Source organism: Lagenorhynchus albirostris, chromosome 8 (genome assembly GCF_949774975.1).
Source record: "Lagenorhynchus albirostris chromosome 8, mLagAlb1.1, whole genome shotgun sequence".
In the NCBI taxonomy this organism is placed as follows: domain Eukaryota; kingdom Metazoa; phylum Chordata; class Mammalia; order Artiodactyla; family Delphinidae; genus Lagenorhynchus; species Lagenorhynchus albirostris.
In genome coordinates this window covers 85,156,906-85,178,051 of record NC_083102.1, presented here as the reverse complement: position 1 = coordinate 85,178,051, position 21,146 = coordinate 85,156,906, and the positions used below count along the sequence as shown (strand labels likewise).

Sequence of the window (21,146 nt, the reverse complement as noted above, 5' to 3'; positions counted from 1 at the left end):
CCATGTTCCTGAAGTACATGCTGTAGTAGTTCTGTCTCTAATGAACATAAAATCTATCGATTGCTATCAACAAAAGACACATGAAACGTAGTAACATTGAAAAGTTTTGAATGTAAAAAGAAAAATATATTGCAGATAAATACTAGCCAAGAGAAAGCTGGTGAACTTACATTAATATCAGATGAAGGAGACTGTAACCTAAGAAGCATAATTGGGAATAAAGAGAAACCTGATAAAAATTTAGAGAATTATTCATCAGGAAGATCTAATAATTCCAAATTTGTATGCATGTGATTCCATAACTTCAAACATACCTATATACAGTCAAAATCAATAGCACTGTAGTGAGAAATTGACAGAATACCACATTGGGAAGATTTAATGCATTTCTTTCATAATTGATAGATTAAGCAGACGAAAATACAATAGAGACATGTATCTAAACAAGATAGTTAAAAATTTTGTTCTGTAATTGGACAATACATATTCTTTTCAGGCACAGAACAGTTTGTAAAACTTTTTCATGTACTAGGCGACAAAGTGATTCTCAACTGATGACATACAGACCACTAGCTGTATGCAGTTAAAGTAGAAAACAACGACAGCAACAAGAAAACCATACGTTTGAAAATTTCAAAACATACTTACAAATAACACTTTTTTTTTTTTTTTTTTTTTTTGCGATACGTGGGCCTCTCACTGTTGTGGCCTCTCCTGTTGCGGAGCACAGGCTCCGGATGTGCAGGCTCAGCGGCCATGGCCCACGGGCCCAGCCGCTCCGCAGCATGTGGGATCATCCCGGACCAGGGCATGAACCTGTGTCCCCTGCATTGGCAGGCGGACTCTCAACCACTGCGCCACCAGGGAAGCCCCCAACAAATAACACATTTTAAAAAAGAAACATCACAGTATTAAGCTGAAACAGTTGAGAATTTTTTTTAAGAATACTAGTATAAATTACTTTTGTCATTGAAGTTAAAAGCTTAAGTGGACTATTTTGTAGAAATGTGTAATTTATTAATTAAAACTGACTCAAAAAGTAACTGAAAACTGAGAAGACCTATAACCATAAAGCAGTACTGATTCAGTAGTTTGAAAATCTGCTAGCAACAAAAATCATCTAGACCCATGTCGTTTTTACAGATGAATTTTGCCAAATGTTCGAATAAACAAGTAATCCTAATCCTACACAAAAGATCTAGAGAGAAGAGGGAATATTCCCCCAACTCATTTTATATACTTAGTATAACCTTGTTACCAATACCAGACAGATAGTATGAAAATAGGAAACAGTGAGCTAACTTAGATTCAGAGATACTAGGAAGATGAAGCTAGCAATTTAATAACTAAATATGCCATGACCAAGACAGTCTATCCCTGGGATGCAAAGATTTTCAACTTTAGAAAAGCCATTTATCTAGTTTGAACTCCTTTAATTGATTAAAGAAGGAGAAATCATCTGATCATCTACATATTTACAGAAAACAAATTGGCAAATTTCAGTGGAGATTCATACAATGACTGGAAAGCACTGTTCTTAGTTTGATAAAAGTATATCTTTCAAAAACTGGAGCAAACATTATACATATGATATTTATTGGAGATATTTACTTTAAAATCAGGAATGAGACGGGTACCCTCTCTATAACTTCTAGACAGCATTTTAATGGAGGGTGCTAACCAGTGAAGATATTTACTTTAAAATCAGGAATGAGACGGGTACCCTCTCTATAACTTCTAGACAGCATTTTAATGGAGGGTGCTAACCAGTGAAGATAGGAAAAATAAATTGTATAAAGATTGGAAAAGAAAGCATTGTAGACTATATGATTGTGTAGAATATTGAAGTAACTTTAAGGACAAATTATTAAAAATATACATTTTTTAGAAGGTCAAGATCAACAAAAATGGATATAACATCAACATAAAAGAATCAATTTTGTTCCTATAAGCCAAATATCAGCAAACTTCCTCTGTAAAGGGCCAGACAGTAAATATTTTAGACTTTTGCCTGATACCTTCAGTCTCTCATATATTCTTCTGTCCTGCCCTTCCCTAAAAATTGTAAGTACTACAAAAGGCACCATAAACAACAAAAGAGAGTCTGGGAAGAGATACTGACAAAATACATGATTTAAATAGCTTTGTTATTCAGAATATATAACGTCTACAAATCAATAAAAAAAAAACAGACAACGTAATAGAAAAAAATTAGATACAGAATATAAAAAGATAACTTACAGGAGAGGAAGCATAGTAACTAATAAGCATATGAAACATTCATTCTCCCTAAGTAATCAGGAAAAGTAAAATTAAAACAGTAAGAGAACAGTTTATACTCATCAGATTGGCAGATTGGTGCTAAGAAGTTGAATAATACCAAGTGTGGACAAATATGAGGGCAAAGGGAAGACTGATACACTGCTGAGAGTATAAATTGGCACAGCTGTTTTCAGAGACAAGTTTGTAATATCTACTAAAGTTGAATGTGTGAATATCCAAGGACTCAGCAGTTTTACTCCTAGCTATTAACTCCTCGAGAAAGTCTTATATATGTGCACAAGGAGACGAGATGCATAAGAGAATATTTATTGCAGTATTGTTTATAATAAGGAAATTGACAACACAATAAATGTTAATTGGTAGAGTAGGCCAATCCACTGTGGTTGATTGTTTTACTGTAGTACCTTTGTAGGAGTTTGAATGAATGAATTTGAGCTTAATGTATCATGGAAAAATGGATAATCTTTGAAAACAAAAATCCAGTAGAATAAAAAGCAAATTGAAGAATGATATGGGCAATGTGATAGCATTTATATAAATTCTAAAATATATATAAAATAACATAGTTTAAGGATAAATATGTAGCTAAACTATAAAAACTGCATGGAAAAGGTAAATGCAAAATTCATTACCCTTACAGAGGGGTGGGGAAGAAGGGGAATGATGAAAGGAAAAGTTTAAAGGGGCTTCAACTGAATCTTTAATCTTCTATTTTTCAAAAATCTGAAAGAATATTGCAAAATATTAAGATTTGACAGAAGTAACTAGATGGGTTTTGATTACATTATACCTTTTATGTGCTTGAAATATTTCCTAATAAATGTGGAATGTTTTAAAAATGTAATTCTATATCCATGATCTATCTGTATGAAGTAAAATGTTATTTTCTTTTAAAAAGAAATTGTTTGGATCATATTGTTTCTTCATATTGCCTTTTTCATACGCTTTCAGTTGCTTCATGTACATGAGATCTTCCTTGATTGTCACTACAATTGGGAACTGGTAATCTGGTGCATCTCGTTAACACTTTTTCTCCTAAGATTTGTTACCCTTGGATCAGAAACAAGTAAAAAATATAGCAATACCTCAATATTACTTACTGAACAGGTGAGAATGCATGTTTATTATGTTTTAAATTAATGTCTATAGTCTACATATTAAACTAAAATGTTTACATTTACTTCAATTTTTTATAATTAATTAATTAATTATTTTTGGCTGCATTGAGTCTTCGTTGCTGCACGCGGGCTTTCTCTAGTTGCAGTGAGCGGGGGCTACTCTTTGTTGTGGTGCGCGGGCTTCTCATTGCGGTGGCTTCTCTTGTTGCGGAACACAGGCTCTAGGCGCACGGGCTTCAGTAGCTGTGGCACGTGGGCTCAGTGGTTGTGGCTCATGGGCTCTAGAGCACAGCCTCAGCAGTCGTGGCACACAGGCTTAGTTGCTCCGCGGCATGTGGGATCTTCCCGGACCAGGGATCGAACCCATGTCCCCAGCATTAGCAGGCGGATTCTTATCCACTGCACCACCAGGGAAGTCCCATATTTACTTTAAAATTTTCAGGAACCTATGTTATTAGATTAAGACCATTTGTGTTATAGAGCAAAACTTGAAATTTGATAGGGCACAAGCCTTTCTTCAGTGTTTCTGCCTTGATGCAGACTTCAAGTCTAATCTACTGTTTTTATGTCGCATATTCATTTGATAAGAAGGAAGTAGCATTTGTAGAAATGATGGATTTTAAACCATTAGTGGGGTATGTTTGCTTTGCAGTGTAGCAGAGCTGTATTTGAATAAGCATAAACTTTCATTCAGTAGAAAGTATAAAGGATAGTAATTTTGATGCTTAACTTTATTTTGAATGAATTTGTTTAAACGTTTTCCTTATCATTTCATAGGAATTATTTAAACAAACTTATTTCTAGTGAACTTGTTGAGTAATTTTGTCAGGGATAGTTTGATTTTTAAAAATTGGTAGCCATGTCAGACCAAGTCAATTAGAGGGAAAGGGGAAAATAGCAGACAAACCAATTGATTTACTTACTCCAGTTATTATTTATTCTCAGGGTTGATTTGACCCTGTGACTAAGGTGTTTTGCATTTTAAATAATGACATCCAGTTTTCCTTCTTTCAGCTTTTAGTTACATTTGAAAAGTTTAAATAACAGTTATTATTTTCTTATTATAAAATAATATGTTCACTGTAGGAAATTTGGAATATACGGTTAAGTATGAAGAAGAATATTAATATCACCTATAATCTCAATAATAGCCAGAAAACTACTACTATTTTAGCAGATATCTCTAAATACCTTTTAAAAACAAAGTATTTGTTATAATTTTAAGTATATTTAATTATTTATTCTTTTTAATAAAAGATAAACCTCTACTTGAAAATGGAGAAGAAACCTAACAAAAAGGAGGAACTGACACTAGTGAATAATGTTTTAAAACTGGCTACTAAACTGCTAAAGGTAAAAACGAAATTGAAAATGGACATGATGTAGAAAATGCTGCTCTAACATTATATCTTAGTTTTTTGTTTGTAGATCCTACTTGGTGTTTGGTTTTCATGGTTATCAAAATTGTTTTCCAAATTATTTTTGAGCACATTCATGCAATATACATTTTATTTCTCATTGAAAAATTAATCCAAGTAATCTAGATCAGTGCATTTTGAAATTTTATTCACTTCTGAAATTTTAAGACTTTTAATAATGTTTAGAGTATTGTAGAGGTTGGCATCTTTGGAAATGTTTTGCATCCTAGAACTTAAAATAGATTTTGAAAAAGAAGATTTGATGTTAATTTGCAAAGTTTTTTCATTTTGTATTTCTCAGAGCCGTCTTCTGCTTGCTTTGCCTGAGTTGGTTTAAAAAGTAGTTATACATAATCATTATAATAAATAGGTATCACCAATAAATATTTAAATTTTCAAAGCATTTTGGTAACAATCAAAAAGAATATAATTTCAGTATATCTGATCTCATAATAATAACTTTGGAGGTAATTTAATAAAGTATCTTTATCACTGCTTTGCAATGTTAGTAATGCTTTTTCTTCTTAAAAGGAAAATATTTTTTTAAATCTCAGTTTCTGTAACAAATTGAATGTAATTCTTAAAGTTGTTTTTAAGTGTTCATAGAATGGTATGAAATTAGTTGTGTCTCAATGCTATGGTTAATTCTTCAGTCAGTTCTTCAGTCTTAAAATGCATTAAGAGGGTATAGATTGCACATCACAGTATAAGGCATTGAAAGAGTTCAGAAGAGGTGGGTGGGTTTTTTGATAAGTAAATATTGAATATCTTGATAGTGTAGGCACTATGCTAGATGGGAGAAGGCTATAAAGATGACACTTGTGAGTAGCTTCAATTGCAAAGTAGAAAGAAATATAAAAATAACTAAAATACAAAGCACAACAGTCTTCTAGTCGGAACCTGGGACTTAATATATAGGTTGCGCCTTCTCTCTCACTTTTCACAGCCAAGAAATTCTCGGGCCCATTGGCTCAACCTCCCAAAATCTTCCAGTTCGTCCCCTCTTCCCTCTCAGTACTGCTCTAAGTCAGACCCTCATCATATCTCACTTGAGCTTTCAGTACACCGAGCTCTTAGGGCGTTCCTCCTTCTGGTCTCGTTGCTCTCTAATCCGTATTTCTCACACACGCACATCTGATATACTACTCCCCCAATTAAATTCCTTTAGTGCCAGTCTTTAGGCACAGTTTGCCCAAAGGATGACCTTTACCTAAGTAGTACGTAAGGTACGTCTTCCCATGCACAACCTATAGTAATTCAAAGGTGCCATATTCTCATGTGTCTTAGGGAATACCAGCTTTCCCCCCATGCACTAAGTTTCAGGAGCACCTTCCTGTATGGCCCTCTGCCTTTTATGCATATCTCTTTTGTGGGACTCTCGTAGTTGAATTATTTATTTGCATGTCTATTAGACTGCAAAGTCTTTCAGCATGGGGACTGAATCTTAACTTCTCAGAGTCTAGCACAGTGCCTGGCACATATAGAACTTTAAATGTTTGAATCAGTCAATTAATTAATGAATCCATGTATTTGAAAATTGTCTCAAGGGGGAGTTTTTACTATATGTATTAATATTGGCTGAAAATTTGGCTAACTAAATTTCTAAATCTTCTGCAAAAAGATATTGTTCTCTTTCAGTTTCTATTCTTACAATAAAAAATATTCTTTAACCTTGTACCTACTAGATCGATACTTTATTAGTCATTCATTTGGGATAGAAATTGGAGTTACAAATTTAGGTTACAGAGTTCTTTTCTTTTTTTTTTTGCGGTACGCGGGCCTCTCACTGCTGTGGCCTCTCCCGCCACGGAGCACAGGCTCCAGACGCGCAGGCCCAGCGGCCATGGCCCACGGGCCCAGCCGCTCCTCGGCACGCGGGATCCTCCCGGACCGGGGCACGAACCCGCGTCCCCTGCATCGGCAGGCGGACCCCCAACCACTGCGCCACCAGGGAAGCCCAGAGTTCTTTTAAATGAAAGTCATTTTCTCCTAAGAAAACCTAAAAGTATATTTACTTATTTCAAGTTCAACCAAGTTTATTCTTTCTAAAGCTATCATAATTTTGTAACTTTTTTTTGAAACAGTGTTTCTAAAAATTCTCTTTGCATATTGTCCTGAATTAATTTAACTGATAATTCTTAATGAATCTGGGCTCATGGGTTTTTCCTCTTTTGCTAGGAATTGGACAGTCCCTTTAGATTATACGGGCTTACAATGAATCCACTGCTTTATAACATCACCCAGGTTGTCATCCTGTCAGCTGTTTCTGGTGTTATCAGTGACTTACTTGGATTTAATTTAAAGGTAAGAGCCTGCAGGTATTTTAAAATTTCTTAGTGCCTTATTATATTTTTGTGACATTTATTTTACCCCAGCACTGTTGAGATCTCACATGTACAGTAAGGGAGTCATTTTGATTTTATTGTATAATATTAAATATTAAGTAATTTCACATTTAATTTCAAAGAATGATAAATATTCTTGGTTTATAATACGGATGGAACTCCTAATTTGGAACAGTATTCATTACAAATGGGACTCTTGTATAGGATAAGTTGAAGTATTTATTTTTACTCATCTATAATCTGAATCTAATTTAGGTGATAAAAAAGAAAAAAAGCCCTATTTCTGGTTTTGGCCATAAGTTATATTATTTATCTATATAGCAATGCATACATCCTCCAACATGTGCAAAGCTGCTAGTGAGTAAGGTGTAGTATATTCATATTAACAAGTAGTATATGTATATCGCCACCTCCTAGTAAAAAAAAGCAAGAGAAATCTGATTTCCACGTTTTTATTTGTTTAAGGTGAATTCTTCTTGAAAATAAAAGGATAAAAGAATTTAAAATAGTAGAACCTACACTTGTTTATGAATGAAATTTAGATAAAAACAGTATTATGTGATATAATTTAATAAGTTGCAGTGTCAAAACTGGCTCTAATGGTCACTATTTCTATTATTTTTTCACTAGCTTTGGAAGATTAAATCATGACAATTCAGAGAAAAGAAGATGTAGCCTCTTTTCCAGAATAAGAGTACCAACTAAGCTGCCTGAAAGCAGTCACTGACTCTTTGCTTCAGGAGTCTCAGCTGGGAAATTGAAGTGTTTACATCAGACTGTCCTGTGCAATTCTTATATTTATTTCACTTGTTCACTGTTTTTTACATTTATTTTAGTCTTTATATTTTATTTTTAGCTTTGATGTACTTACTTGTTGAAAGGGTGATAAAACTGATATCCAGATACTTGAGATCCTGGTAATTGCTCGTAAATAATGACAAAATAACAAATCGTGAGAAGAGAAGCCATTGCTAAGCACTGTTTCTCCGTCAATGCCGTGACTTGCCTTACTTGAGGAAAACTTCTTTAACTTTATAACCTAGCATTGGACTCAGCTAAACACATAAAGCATTTTCTTCAGTAAATCAAGATCCAGTCAGGGTTTCTTTTGAATTATTTCGGAACAATGCCAGGATCTAAATTGATTAAGCTGCAGTTTAAGCACCCTTCAGTATTAATATATATGGTATTACACAACAGGTCAACAAGTGCTCTTTGATGATAAAACTCTTAATAGAGCAATAATTGTAAATGGTTACCATACTGTAAGATATTTTGATAAAAATTAACTAGTAATAATTGTATTTATTTGAAACACTGGGCTGTTTGCACAGCTCCAACTGTGCATGCTCAAAATGTGCACTTTTTAAAATTGTTACTTTTAATGCGTATCTTTATATGGGATATGTTATAGTGTACTAGGGCATGAATTGGTATCCTTTTGAGTGAGGTATATGCTCATCTCACAAGTGAAGTGCCTATTGATATTACTAAAGTACATTATGTTTACCCAAGTAAAATAATTTTCTCCCCATGGTACACCATAGTGTATGCTATTCATACCACACTCAAATGAACAACTTAAGAATAAGGTTAAGAACCAATTAAATATTCTTCTGATTGTTAGTTGTAAAACTGTATCTGAATTTTCAGGAAAAATAGCTATAGCTTGCAAATTCTACCTTCTAAACTTAGTCTGGTACATCTACCCCCTCAACCCCCCAATTATATAAGGGCTATTTTAGATGCTTTTAACCTAGAAAGTTAACCCCCTCCCCCCTAAATAATTTGCCAAGTTTCCAAATGAGAACTTATCCTGTTGGCATGTTAGGTAAATAGGGCGAATATGATGGTATCTTACATTGGGCCTTGATTTTAAGTTGTTATGTTTGTACAATCAAGAAATTTTAGGAGTTATGTGAAACATGAAATGTTTTAGCAAACTTTTTTTTTAAAACTGGGTATCTAGTTTCTAAAACAAAGAATTTATTTGAGACAGTCTAGAATTTTCTTGGTGCAAGGTGTATCATGTTGAATATCCTCACATTTTTTACCATGTTTTTGGGAATTGAAAATAATTAATTGTAAATTATTTATTTGATTGGTGCAGTTCTAATCCCCAAATCATCTTAAGATCAGGAATGTGTAGAGAACAGAGCCATATCGTAATATCACTTTGCTCTCACCATTCCTTTTGATCAGCCTCAATTCAGCCATATTTTCTTTCTGTAGAAAACAACAAAAGTATTTTATTTTATTTGCCTGTGTTCTAATATGTTTAATAATGACCAAAGTGCATTCTGAGTTTTTTCAAGGAATGTATTACTGGAGCTTTAAGAACATACTTATTTTCTCCTGTGAAAAATTAGGCTTTTTCTGATACGTTTCTTCTTCCTCTATTGTCTAATGTTGAGGTTATTTCTAGGAATTATATTTTATAAACTTTTTCAAAATAAGGTACATACCTATACAGAACTTAACATTTTGCACAGAATATATCGAATATATTTTGAAAAAAAAAGTACAGCATGAGTTCTGTTAGGAATAAAAATGAAACTATTGTATCTCACAGAAAAACTTATTTCAGAATGGAAATATTTTTGAGAAAAGTAGCTGAGTAAACTGATTTAGGAAGATGCTTGTTTTTGATTGAAGTTCATTTTAACTTAGAGTTGGGAGTTGATTTATTGAGTACAGTGTACCTCTCAACAATGTATTAATATGTTGAATTATGTCACTAATGTGGGCAGCAGTAGAATACTGAAAGGAAAAAGTTGTCATTTTAAGTAATTTCAGAACATTAATGGAACTGTTTTCAAAGCAGAAAAATTGACATTGCTGCCTTTAAGAATACAATGAATGTAAGAAATTGAAATAAATTGTAACATATCACATAATATAGAAAAGGCAGTTCGAAGATAGAATTGTGGCAGATGTTGTGTGTTAACTGTTGTTTCTTTGCCACACATGTCGTATTTGAAAGTTTGAACAGCAAGTTTAAAATAAAACATTCTATGACTGACAGTATTAAACTAGAAGTGTTTTCTTTTTTTTCTAATTTAAAAGTCATGCACATTTCTATGGTAATTTTATATTTACTGTAGCATAAACTTTAGGTATAACTGTTAGATTTGAGAGGAGTGGGAAAACATTTTAAAAACCTTTCCAACATTTCAGTTTTTGTTGATTCTCAGAACATGAAAGAAGAATATGTGCGCAGGCTTTTCATCACCAAAATGCTATGACATCATTAATGTTTGTTTGCTTGTTTGTTTGTATTTAGAAACAGAAAACTGGCTGTAGCCTGGGATATTAAAATTAATTGCCAGAAGGATAGTGGTGTTTTTAATCAAGTGATTTTGCACGTGAATTCAGCGCGAGAGATTATGGCCAATAATAACATAGGTAAGCATTCTAATATTTCTGTTACGTGATTGGTACAAGTGTTCATAGGACTTAAATTAATCAGGGACTATTAATTCAAGTGCACTTTCCAACTTACTTTAAGCTTAGAATTGGCTCTCTTAATGAGTCTCCCTTACAAACAGAGCAATATGGCTTGCATCTCTTTAATTTGCTGTATCACTTAGAACACTAATTCTCAACCTTTTTTCTACCAAGCCTTTAAGAAAGATACCACAAATGCTTATCAATAGCACTGGCTCCCCACGGTGCTTACTTTGTGGAGAGTAGGCTGTGAATCTAGGATGTGGTATAGGTATACTTTCAAAAAAGTATTCCCTAAGTGACTTTGAAAATTTGTTCCACCTATGATTCCTCACCACCTTGAGAATTACTGTCTTAAGATCAGGAATTTTAGAGAGTGTAAATTCCATGAGAATGTAACTACATTCACCAGTGTTTTCCCAGCACATAAAATAGTGCCTAATCTCAGTCTGTTTACTGAATGAATGAAAGAATGAATGACGACTTGAGTCAAGTACAACCCAGACACCACCTAGTCCAAAGTCCTCATTTTACTAGGTAAAAAAACTGAGGCAAGGCTTCCCTGGTGGTGCAGTGGTTGAGAGTCTGCCTGCCGATGCAGGGGACGCGGGTTCGTGCCCCAGTCCGGGAGGATCCCACATGCTGCGGAGTGGCTAGGCCTGTGAGCCATGGCCGCTGAGCCTGCACATCCAGAGCCTGTGCTCCGCAACGGGAGAGGCCACAACAGTGAGAGGCCTGCATACCGCAAAAAAAAAAAAACAACAAAAAACTGAGGCCACAAAAGAGGTTAAAAAGCTTGCCTAAGCTTCCACAACTAGAACCCACACTCCTTTATTCCCTTCAAAGGTGTGTTCTGTAATAGCACCTCTGTACCTCTTGACGGATCAAAATAATTAAACGTAGAAAAATATTCTGGAGAGGACAAAGATTTATAAATCAGTCCATATTTGTAGTAAGGTCATATATAAACTACTAAGCTTTTGGCAATAGGAGAAAGTCAGAATTCATTTGACAGCTCCCTATTCAGCTCTCTGCAGTGTAACCTCTTGGAAAGAACACATGCTTAGGAGTCAAACTTGTTTTACATTTTTGGGCAAATTACTTAACCTCTGTGAACTTTGGTTTTCTCAGCTGTAACTTACTCACAGTTATACCTATTTTACAGGACTATTAGGAAGATTAATAAGATAACATATGTAAAGCACCTAGCACTGGAACTGACATGTATTGGGTGTGAAGAAAGATTGGTTCTCTTCCCCTTCTAAATAAATAATGGCCTAGGACAATTAACAAAAATTTGCAAGCTAAAGCATTCATATTACATAAGATATCATAAGCATCCCTGCCAAATATGAGATATAACTAAGAATCATGCTTCATATAAATTATGATACTTGAAGAATTCTTTTACAAGGAGTTGACGTTTAATTTCTTTTCTTCATAAGCAGGCATGCTAAAATGTGGAAGGGAAGTGTTCCCATTCCTTTGTTTGCCTACATATTATATCCAATTATGAATGACTTTGCTGAATTATCAGGTGCATGTTCCATTCATATCTTTTCATTATTAGATCTCTGTCTCATTTATATGGTAGATTCCCTCACTGGTAACATCCTAGAGACTTTTTGTCTTTTACGTGGTCTCAACCCTTAACCTTAAGATGACTGCTGAACTTTGAGTTGCTGGAGAACATCTGACTTGACTTTCTGCAAATAGTGCTTATCAAGATATTACTGGAACTTCTGAGTCCTATATTTGGCAATGTTTTTTCTTTAATCAATCTTTTGTCCACTTGTATGTTCCCTACAATGGTTCTTCCAAAGCTCCTTTATTATCCTCAAGCTCCTAATCCGTCTCATCCTGTAACTATCGGCGTTTTATTCCTCTGACTTTACCAAAGAGATAAAAACCAACACGCATGAATTCTTTCTCCCTTCTTCAGTTCTGTGAAAGAGATGTTGCTCTCTGAGGCCAGCTCTCCATCAGTGCTCAGGATTCTGTCCTTGCCCTCCTATAGAATATCTCCTCAGTTTTCCCCCGTCATCATCTTCAGTCTTTCCTTTTCCAATTTTATGTTATAAACCATTTATATTTCAATGAGAGGTGCTTGAATCTAGAGTATGACATTTAATAGTTGTAGATTGGATGGGACCACTGTATACTAGATGGCTCTGTGAGGGCTTGCTACACCCTCAGCCCTTGTCTGAACAAAGCAGGAAGTTGGTCAAGTTTGGTTGGATTATTTCACTTTTCTTTCTCAGCCACAGCTGATTGGGTCAGTAATTGGTGCCTGGCCCTCAAGCAGCCAGCCATTTTATAGGCCTTGAGGAATTCATGAAACCAGCTGGCACAAGAGCTTTGCCCCATAGAGGCTTTGCATCCTTGACAGTGAGTTGCTGACCCAGCCAGAGTCTCTGTTACTGCAAGTTTGAGTCAGGACAGAGTGTAAGCAGGAAGAGTTGCTAGAAAAGCAGAGGCCCAAAAGAAACCATGAATTAACAAAGCCCTAAAGCAGAGAGAAAGTAGTCATAGTGGAGAAGGGAGAAGAAACAAGCAGAAACTGCCCCAAACTGTCAAGAGGCAGAGAGACTGAATGATAGCTTGGCCAGCTGTGCCGTTGGATCATTAGAGCTGGTCTCAGACTGTGGTAGCTTCATCTTGTGTCCTGAATTGTGAGTTCAGATGTCCCCATTTATCCCTATGATAAACTCATCAGCTGCAGTAACCAAAGGATGACTTTCAGCCTGGACAAGCCTCATGCATTTGGCTGGCTGTTTAATCTTAAGCCATTTTTCTTCCCTAATTGGCTTTCTCCCTGTATCTTTCTACTCCTGTCTAAGTATAGTACTTGGCTATCTATGCTATCTACCCTTCCAACATATTTATGCCTCCTGTGTCTACAAAATAGTTAGCAATCTCAGGACTAAAAGTTTTGCTTGTTCCCTCCTTTTTATAATATTCAATTCTGTGTTTTCAACAATGATCTGAAATTAAAATTAGTGGCTTGCTTTTCTTTTTTGTTTTTTAAAGTTAAATCTGACTCTTGTGCTAAATGTAATCATTTACTTTTTGTAGTTATTTAATAGTCTACTTAACTGGTTTCTAAGAGTTTGGGGATGTTTTTGTCAAATTCTCTTACAAGTTTTGATCAATTATTTATATATGGGAATTTCTGGTTTTCCTAACCTTGTACTAAGAGGTGTGCTTTAAAGCAAAATAGGCTTGTTGCCAAAGCCTATGACCAATTTGCATCCCTTGGGATATACACCCAGTTTTGCAAATGCATTTACTTGTTTTTGCCTGGAAATGCAGACTTTGAGCTGGCAGCTTTCCTGCCTTCTATTTATCCCCTTTCTCTTGCTCTCAGCCAGAATTTACTGGGTCTAATTAGTGGTGCTGAAAGATTCTCATAATATGAATCTACCATTTGGGGAAAGACATTAGGGTCAGAGGTTAGTCTTGCAAATATGGGAAACAGACCAAGTACTTTTAAAATTGCAATTTTATTCAGTTTTTCTTTCATCCATTCTATGAATAGTATTTGAATATTACGTGCTAGGCACCGAGCTAGGTACTAGGGATATAGAAATTAAAATATAGTCCCTCTTTTCATTAAACCTAGAGGCTAGGAGGTGATAGTCATGCAAAAAACTTTTAGCTTCTGGAGGGTATGTGCTGTAATGGAGTTGCCAGTGTAAGTGTCACATGCAAGCAGTTTAGTATAACTGGAGAAGATGATGTTTTTAGGCAAGGGATGAAGATGATGCTAGCAGATGACTTTGTGAAGCCAAGGAATTTGAATTTTATCCCCAGAGATTAGGACTGCCCAGTACAGTTCTGGCATGTCATAGTTGCTTGGTGAATACTAAACTAAGGTACCACATTCTTCACCTGGATACTTAGTGAACAGCTCCAGGCTGAGAATTAAGTTTTTTAACTTAAAATTTTAGTCCATGTTAAATCTATGCTAGAATTTTTATGTCATTAAAAAAAACTGACACAGCACAATTTTATATCTAAGAATATATAAAATTAAGTTGACTTTGGTTTCTTTCTCCATGTTTGGATGATGTAGTTAATTTATAATTATTTGCAAAGTTAAATCTGTCTTTTTTTTTTTTTTTAATTACAGAGTAGCCCAAATCATCTGTAGTATGATAAGGATCATGGGTTCTGGAATCAGGCAGAGCTGGGATTCTTTGCAGCATGTGTATGGCCTTGGGCAAGTTACTTAACCTCCCTAAGCCTCATCTATAAAATGAGGTGGAGAGCTGCTGCTGGAGCCGAAAATGGTTCCTGTGAGTATAAAATTAGAGAACATCTGTGTGATGGGCAGGGACCTGGTCCACTACCCTCCTATGCAGCAAAACATCAATTTATTTGTCCTCAATCAAACTAAATCTGGCATTGAGCACCTACTCAGAAGACTATCAAGAATTCAATATGTTATATTTGGAGGAGCCTCGCCTCCCTAGATTGACACAAAATCCAGGGGATTCAGCTACTACCTGGAAAAGATGGAAGCGGCCTGGTCCTTTTTCTCTGGTGGTAGCTATCCCTCCATCCTGATTCTTCTCCCTGGCCAACGCTTCCTGTGTCTGTTGGGCGTGGATGCTCCAGCCAGCTCAGAGATGCTCCCCACAGAGGTCCTCCCCCCGCTGACCCCAGGCTCAGCTTCAAGATCCTCACCTCTGCTTCAAGGCCTCGAATATTAGTGCCCATCTCCTTCCACAGATGCCTCACAGGTGTGGTCCATTGCACATCTGCAGCCTGTCTGGGGGATGTGCCCCTCTCCCAGCAACCCTCACCCTCTCATTTTCCACCAGATTTCCAAGCCAAAGCCTGGCTGAGGAGTTGCCTTGTGGACCTTGAGAACTTCTGTTTTCAGCCCAGAAGCTCCAAAGGTAATGATACCCATGGAGGGGAGGGACTCAAGCTCAAAATAGAATTGTGTGGCTGTCTTCTTGGAATAGGGGAGGGAAAGACATCACTCATTCTTCTGAGTCTCTTCCAGCAGCAAACATCCCAAATAATCCTGCCACTTAGGGAAAGTGCTTAGTTTCGTACATGGTATGTAGTCATCTCACAACTGTTAAATATTAGCATTATTATTTTTATTAGCATCCCTCTTGGATAATAGGCAAGGATTCAGAGTGATCTCAGTAAATTAAAGAAATTATCCAGCTGGAAAATGAACCAGAGAAACTGAAGCTGTCTAAAGAAAGAAATCTAAATTGTTAAAGGGATGAAAAATCAGGCTTTGGGAGAAAGCATTTGGATTACTCAATATGGAAATGAAGAAAATGGAAGGCTCACATTTGTCTTTGAGCATGTGACAGCTTACAGTGAAGGCCCTAATCAGCTGTTCTTCATCAACATCAGAATTTAAAGCAGCAGATAGTAACTTGAATTGTATTGTGAGATTTTGGCTAGTCACACACACAAAAAGTATGAAACGAAAAGCATCAAGCATCTTATTCAACACAGAATGTTAGTAGAAACTGTGGCTACCCTAACTCTAGAGACGCTTCAGGCAGCTGGGGTTCACCTGCTTGGAAACAGGGACTGGTTTAGTTGATGCATTGGGTCCTCCTTATATCCGTGTAGAATGATACTGTGTAGAGTACATTGTCATTTAGTGGGTGATCCTGAAAATCATATTTTCTCATCTCCAATGGAATATTTTTCATCTCAGTTGAATATGCAGGAGATGTGGCATAGAAGGAGGGCCCTGCTCTGAGTATCAGGAACCTAGGTTTGTTTCTTTGCTTTTAGGCTGATTTCCTAGTTGACCTGTAGTAGCCATTTACTCTCTATCTGAATAAAGATGGGACAATTAAAATAATTTGATTTGTTCCCATTGAACTTTACCATTCTGAGACTTTTTTTCTTTACATTTTCTTTCTTTACTGCTAATGAGCAGTAGAATTAAGACTCCTTTTATTCTCAGAGAGTAGACTGTGGTTGTAATTTCCTAATATAAATACTTAATTTACATGCATCTAGTTTCTAAAAGGAAATTAAAAAGGTTTTCTTATGGAGAAATTTAGCTGCTCCACTATTCTAACAGAAGTCTGTTTTCATCTGTTGTTCTAATTTAAGGGAACCTGTTTTTCATGGGGCAGGTAATTTGGAACCCTTTTGTTTCTTACTGTGGCCCTTCTGTTTAGCAAGTTAGTCTTTTCACTGCTCCCAAGTGACCTTTCGTTTGTTTTGGTGTTGTGGGATTAAGCAGTCACACTTTTCAACAGAGCCTTGGTATTAAGACAAGACCCTCTTCAGTTTTAGGTTTTACTAATTTTTTGAAATCAGTTTATCTTGATTTAGCCATTTTACTATCTGCCCAAGGAGTTAATCAGATCACATCTCATTAGTAGGCCCTTATTTTAAAACTCTGGGAACAGAAATTTCTTCTTCCAGTGATCTTCCACCATACCTAAAATGTAGCTCACGGTGGCAACTCCTTTCTTATTTTCTATGGGCTTGTCTCATTCTAAATAGGTGAATCCCAGGATTGTGAGATGGGATCCTTGATTGATTTCCATTTCCTTTTTCCCTCCATGCTCCAGTCCCTACATGGTACTGAACCCTGAATGCCATGTTGCCAGAGAGCGACAGAACCTCTGTACTTGACTGTTTGTGCATTATTTGGTTTGACCTTCTGTTTGTAACTTACTTTTTCTATCCTCTTTAAGCATCTTATTAAAAGGTTAGGTAGGCACATAATGTAAACCAGCTTAATTCTGCCGCCATAATAGAACGTAACATCTTTGTGTTTATTATAAGATTATAAGAGCTCTTCGAAACAAAGTCTGTCTTACAATTTTTATATGTTCCCAAACATGTAATATAGGTCTTTGAACATACATTCTCCCTGAGGGGTGAATAAAGAGGGAGCAGCAGAGGAAGACCGTAAGGTTTACTAAGAGTGTGATATCTTCATGATGGGCTCAACCCTGGCTGCCTGTTAGAATGACCTGGACACTTTTTAAAAAACTGACATATTTGTCCCACACCCAGAGATTCTGAGGAGAAGAGGATTTTTTAGCTCTGCCCCCTGTCACCAGTTACTCTTAGGGAGCCAGTATTGTCATTATTAAAACATTGGTCTACGTTATCAAAAACATTTAGACAGTGATGAAGACATTGTTAGTGGGTACATGATTGCAGAGGCTAGAACAAATGTGTCTGCTATGTTGACAACTTAAGATTTTGTGCCCTAAATAACGTACCAATGTCTTCTCTTTTTTAATTTATTAGTTTCTTGGCGCTTCTCGTACCCGGAGAGCCTGTTGATCCTTGTTACATGCTGACAGCACATGTAAGTAATACTGTTCCTGCCTCAAGGACTTAAAGATTGACAATATGTTCAGACAGACTATGTCAGCTGAGTGGTGTCAGTGACGTTTAGCCCCTCTCTGCTCCCGAGTGCTCATCTGTGGTGCACAGATACAGCAAGTCTTTTAGGTACTTCATTTCAAGAGGATATTTACAGAGGAAAGCATAGCAATTTGTTGCAGAAGTTGAACTAATCCAAACTACCCACCAAATCTAGCCTTTAAATCAGCATGAGGATTGCCTTCCTCACTTTGTAACAGATTCTTTATGGTCACCTAGGCCACAAGAGTTGCCTACAGCTCAGTTGATAATTTAACTCTTTTAAAAAATTGAATAATCTAAATCTGTAGTTGTCAAAGTGTGCTTCAGGGCATTCTGGGGATTGCAAGACTCTTTCAGGGGTGTGCGAGGTGATGAATCTTTCGTGTATGGGTAAGAGATCCATCAAAGTATAATATGGACCAATGTATTTTAATGTGACAGTTTAAAATATATAAGGTATGGTTTCAGATTCCACCCAGTGATGTCACCTTTAAGTAATCCATGTACACTTGGAAAGAATGTGTATTCTGCTATTATTTGGTGGAGTGTATGATAAATATCAATCAGGTCAAATTAGTTGATAGCATAGTTCAAGTTTTCTGTGTACTTACGAATTCTCTTTCTACTTTTTCTATGTTATTGAGGAAGGGGTATTGAAATCTCCAAATATAATTGTTATTTAGCTGTTTCTCTTTTCATTAGTATCAGTTTTTGCTTCATTTATTTTGAAGTCCTCTTATTAGGTACATACGTGTTTATGCATGTTTTGTTATGAACTTTTGATAAATTGATCCCTTTATATTATGAAATGACCCTCTTTATCCCTGTTAGGATTCTCTGCTCTGAAATCTATTTGTGTAACATCAGTGTAGCCACTTTAGCTTGCTTTTGGTTAGTATTAGCATGGCATATGTTTTCCCGTCCTTTTACTTTCAGCCAATTTGTGTCTTCATTTTTTTTTTTTTTTTTTTTTGCGGTACACGGACCTCTCACTGTTGTGGCCTCTCCCGTCGCGGAGCACAGGCTCCGGACGCACAGGCTCAGCGGCTATGGCTCACGGGCCTAGCCGCTCCGCGGCATGTGGGATCTTCCTGGACCGGGGCACGAACACTTGTCCCTTGCATCAGCAGGCGGACTCTCAACCACTGCGCCACCAGGGAAGCCCTGTGTCTTCGTTTTTAAAGTGAGTTTTTTTGTAGCCAGGGTATAGTTAGGTCTTGCTTTGTTGTCCAGTCTCCGAATCTCTTGTCTTTTCATTAGGATGTTTAGGCCACTTACATAAAATGTGATTATTGATATGGCTGGATTTAAGCCTACCACGTTGACGTTTGTTTTCCATTTGTCCCAACAGTTCCTTGTTCCCTTTTATCTTTTTTCTGCCTGCTTTTGGGTTGAGCATTTTTCATGATCCTTTTTATCATTTTTGTTGGCTTATAACTGTTTGTTTTGTTTCATTGGTTGCTTTAGGGTTTGTAATATACATCTTAAACTTACCACATTCTACTCTCAATTGATGTTATATCACTTCACATACAGTAGAAGAACTCTGTAATAATATACTTCCATTTCTTCCCTCTGAGAGTTTGTGCTGTTGTGTCGTACATTTTGTTTCCCATGTTATAAATTCCACAGTGCATTGCAGTTGTTTTTACTCTGAATAATTGGTTGTCTTTTCAAGGTGTTTAAACAATAAAAAGAAACCTTTATATTTATTGACATAATTACCAGTTCTGGTCTGCTTTATCCATTTGTTTAGATCTAGATTTCCTTTTGCTTGAAGGACTTCCTTTAATATTTATTTTAATGTAGATCTGCTAGTGATAAATTCTTTCATCTTTTGTATGTCTGAAAAAGTCTTTATTTTGCCTTTGTTTTTGGACAACTGGTTTTAAGCAATTTGATTATGAAGTGACTTGGTGTGGCTTTGTTTGTGTTTCCTGTGCTTGGAACTCATTAAGACTCTTGTTTCTATGGGTTTATTAATTTCATCAAATTTGAATTTGTTAAAATCTTGGCCATTATTTCTTAAAAAATTATTTTCTCTCCCTCATCTGCTTTAGGGACTCCAAATACATGTATATTAGTCTTCTCAAAGCTTTCCCAAGTATCAGTGATATTCTGTTCACTTTTTTTTTCAGCTTTTTGTCTCTCTGTGTTTCATTTTGTATGGTTTTAATTGTGATATCTTCAAGTTTACTAATCTTTTCTTTTCCCATGTCTAAACTACCATTATATATTTTATCTAGTTTCTTAGATGTTTCAAGCAGGATGGTAAATCTGATTCCTGTTATTCCCATCTCATTTGGAAGCAGAAATCTCATCCATTTTCCAGAAGCCAGAAATTAAAGAGACTTGCAGAAATTTAAAACAATTCTACGCCTTTTCCTATGGAAAATGTGGTTTTAATAAAAATTTTTAGGTTAACATTTATTATCATTATCTTTAAATGAATTAAATAAGTGTTTAAAATTTTTCTGTTTTAATTTTGAACATGGTAAATATTGATAGATATAACCCATGCAAACAAAAGGTCTTTGGGTTCCTCAGTAATTTTTAAGAGTGTAAAGTGATTCTGAGACCACAAAATCTGAGAACAATTGATCTAAATGTACTGAAGCGTTTACTGTGGGTTGCTTGAACTTAGAAGTTGGGTAACCCTGGTGCTGGGGAGGGCACGGTTACAAGGATGAGAAGACCCATAAGCAGATAGAAGAAGGAAGGAGAAGAACAATCAAGCAAAAGTTAAGCCACATGGCTCCCAAGAGACACAGAGTAATGTAGAGTCCTCATTTTTCAGCTTCTGTCTTGATATTTGTAAGGCCCAGTTATCCCTCCTGGACTTAGGATTTTTGAGATAGTACTAAAAATAAATTCCATCTTTTTTTTTTCCTTAAGGAGGAAAAAGAAACTAGAGGGGAAAATTAAAACACTATGGTAGACTTAAAAGGAAGCCATTTTCGGAGTCCAGGGTTCTTTTGGAGTCCAGAAATTACAGTGCTATGACAAAGGCTAATACTGTTCGCGATGCTCCATGTGGAGGCCAGCAGATTGCATGTCTGGCGTGTAGAAAAGGAATCTATAGTTTTGTGATTCTGTGGTTATTTTCAGTATGCTGGTTAGTTCATTGGCACACACTAGAGAACCAGGACCTTCCC

At 36.0% G+C, this 21,146-nt stretch overlaps 1 protein-coding gene across 1 annotated transcript in view; it reads left to right on the top strand.

Moving 5' to 3' along the window:
* The window catches only part of PHTF2 (putative homeodomain transcription factor 2), a 187,383-nt gene that overhangs the window by 102,927 nt on the left and 63,310 nt on the right, over positions 1-21,146 (top strand). Inside the window, exons 15-21 of the mRNA XM_060157214.1 lie at positions 3,235-3,390; positions 4,659-4,754; positions 6,998-7,123; positions 7,795-10,569; positions 14,744-15,356; positions 15,438-15,515; positions 17,872-17,932. Of these exons, the coding sequence (XP_060013197.1) occupies positions 3,235-3,390; positions 4,659-4,754; positions 6,998-7,123; positions 7,795-7,815 (399 nt within the window). The 3' untranslated portion in view covers positions 7,816-10,569; positions 14,744-15,356; positions 15,438-15,515; positions 17,872-17,932. The remainder of the gene's footprint in view (positions 1-3,234; positions 3,391-4,658; positions 4,755-6,997; positions 7,124-7,794; positions 10,570-14,743; positions 15,357-15,437; positions 15,516-17,871; positions 17,933-21,146) is intronic.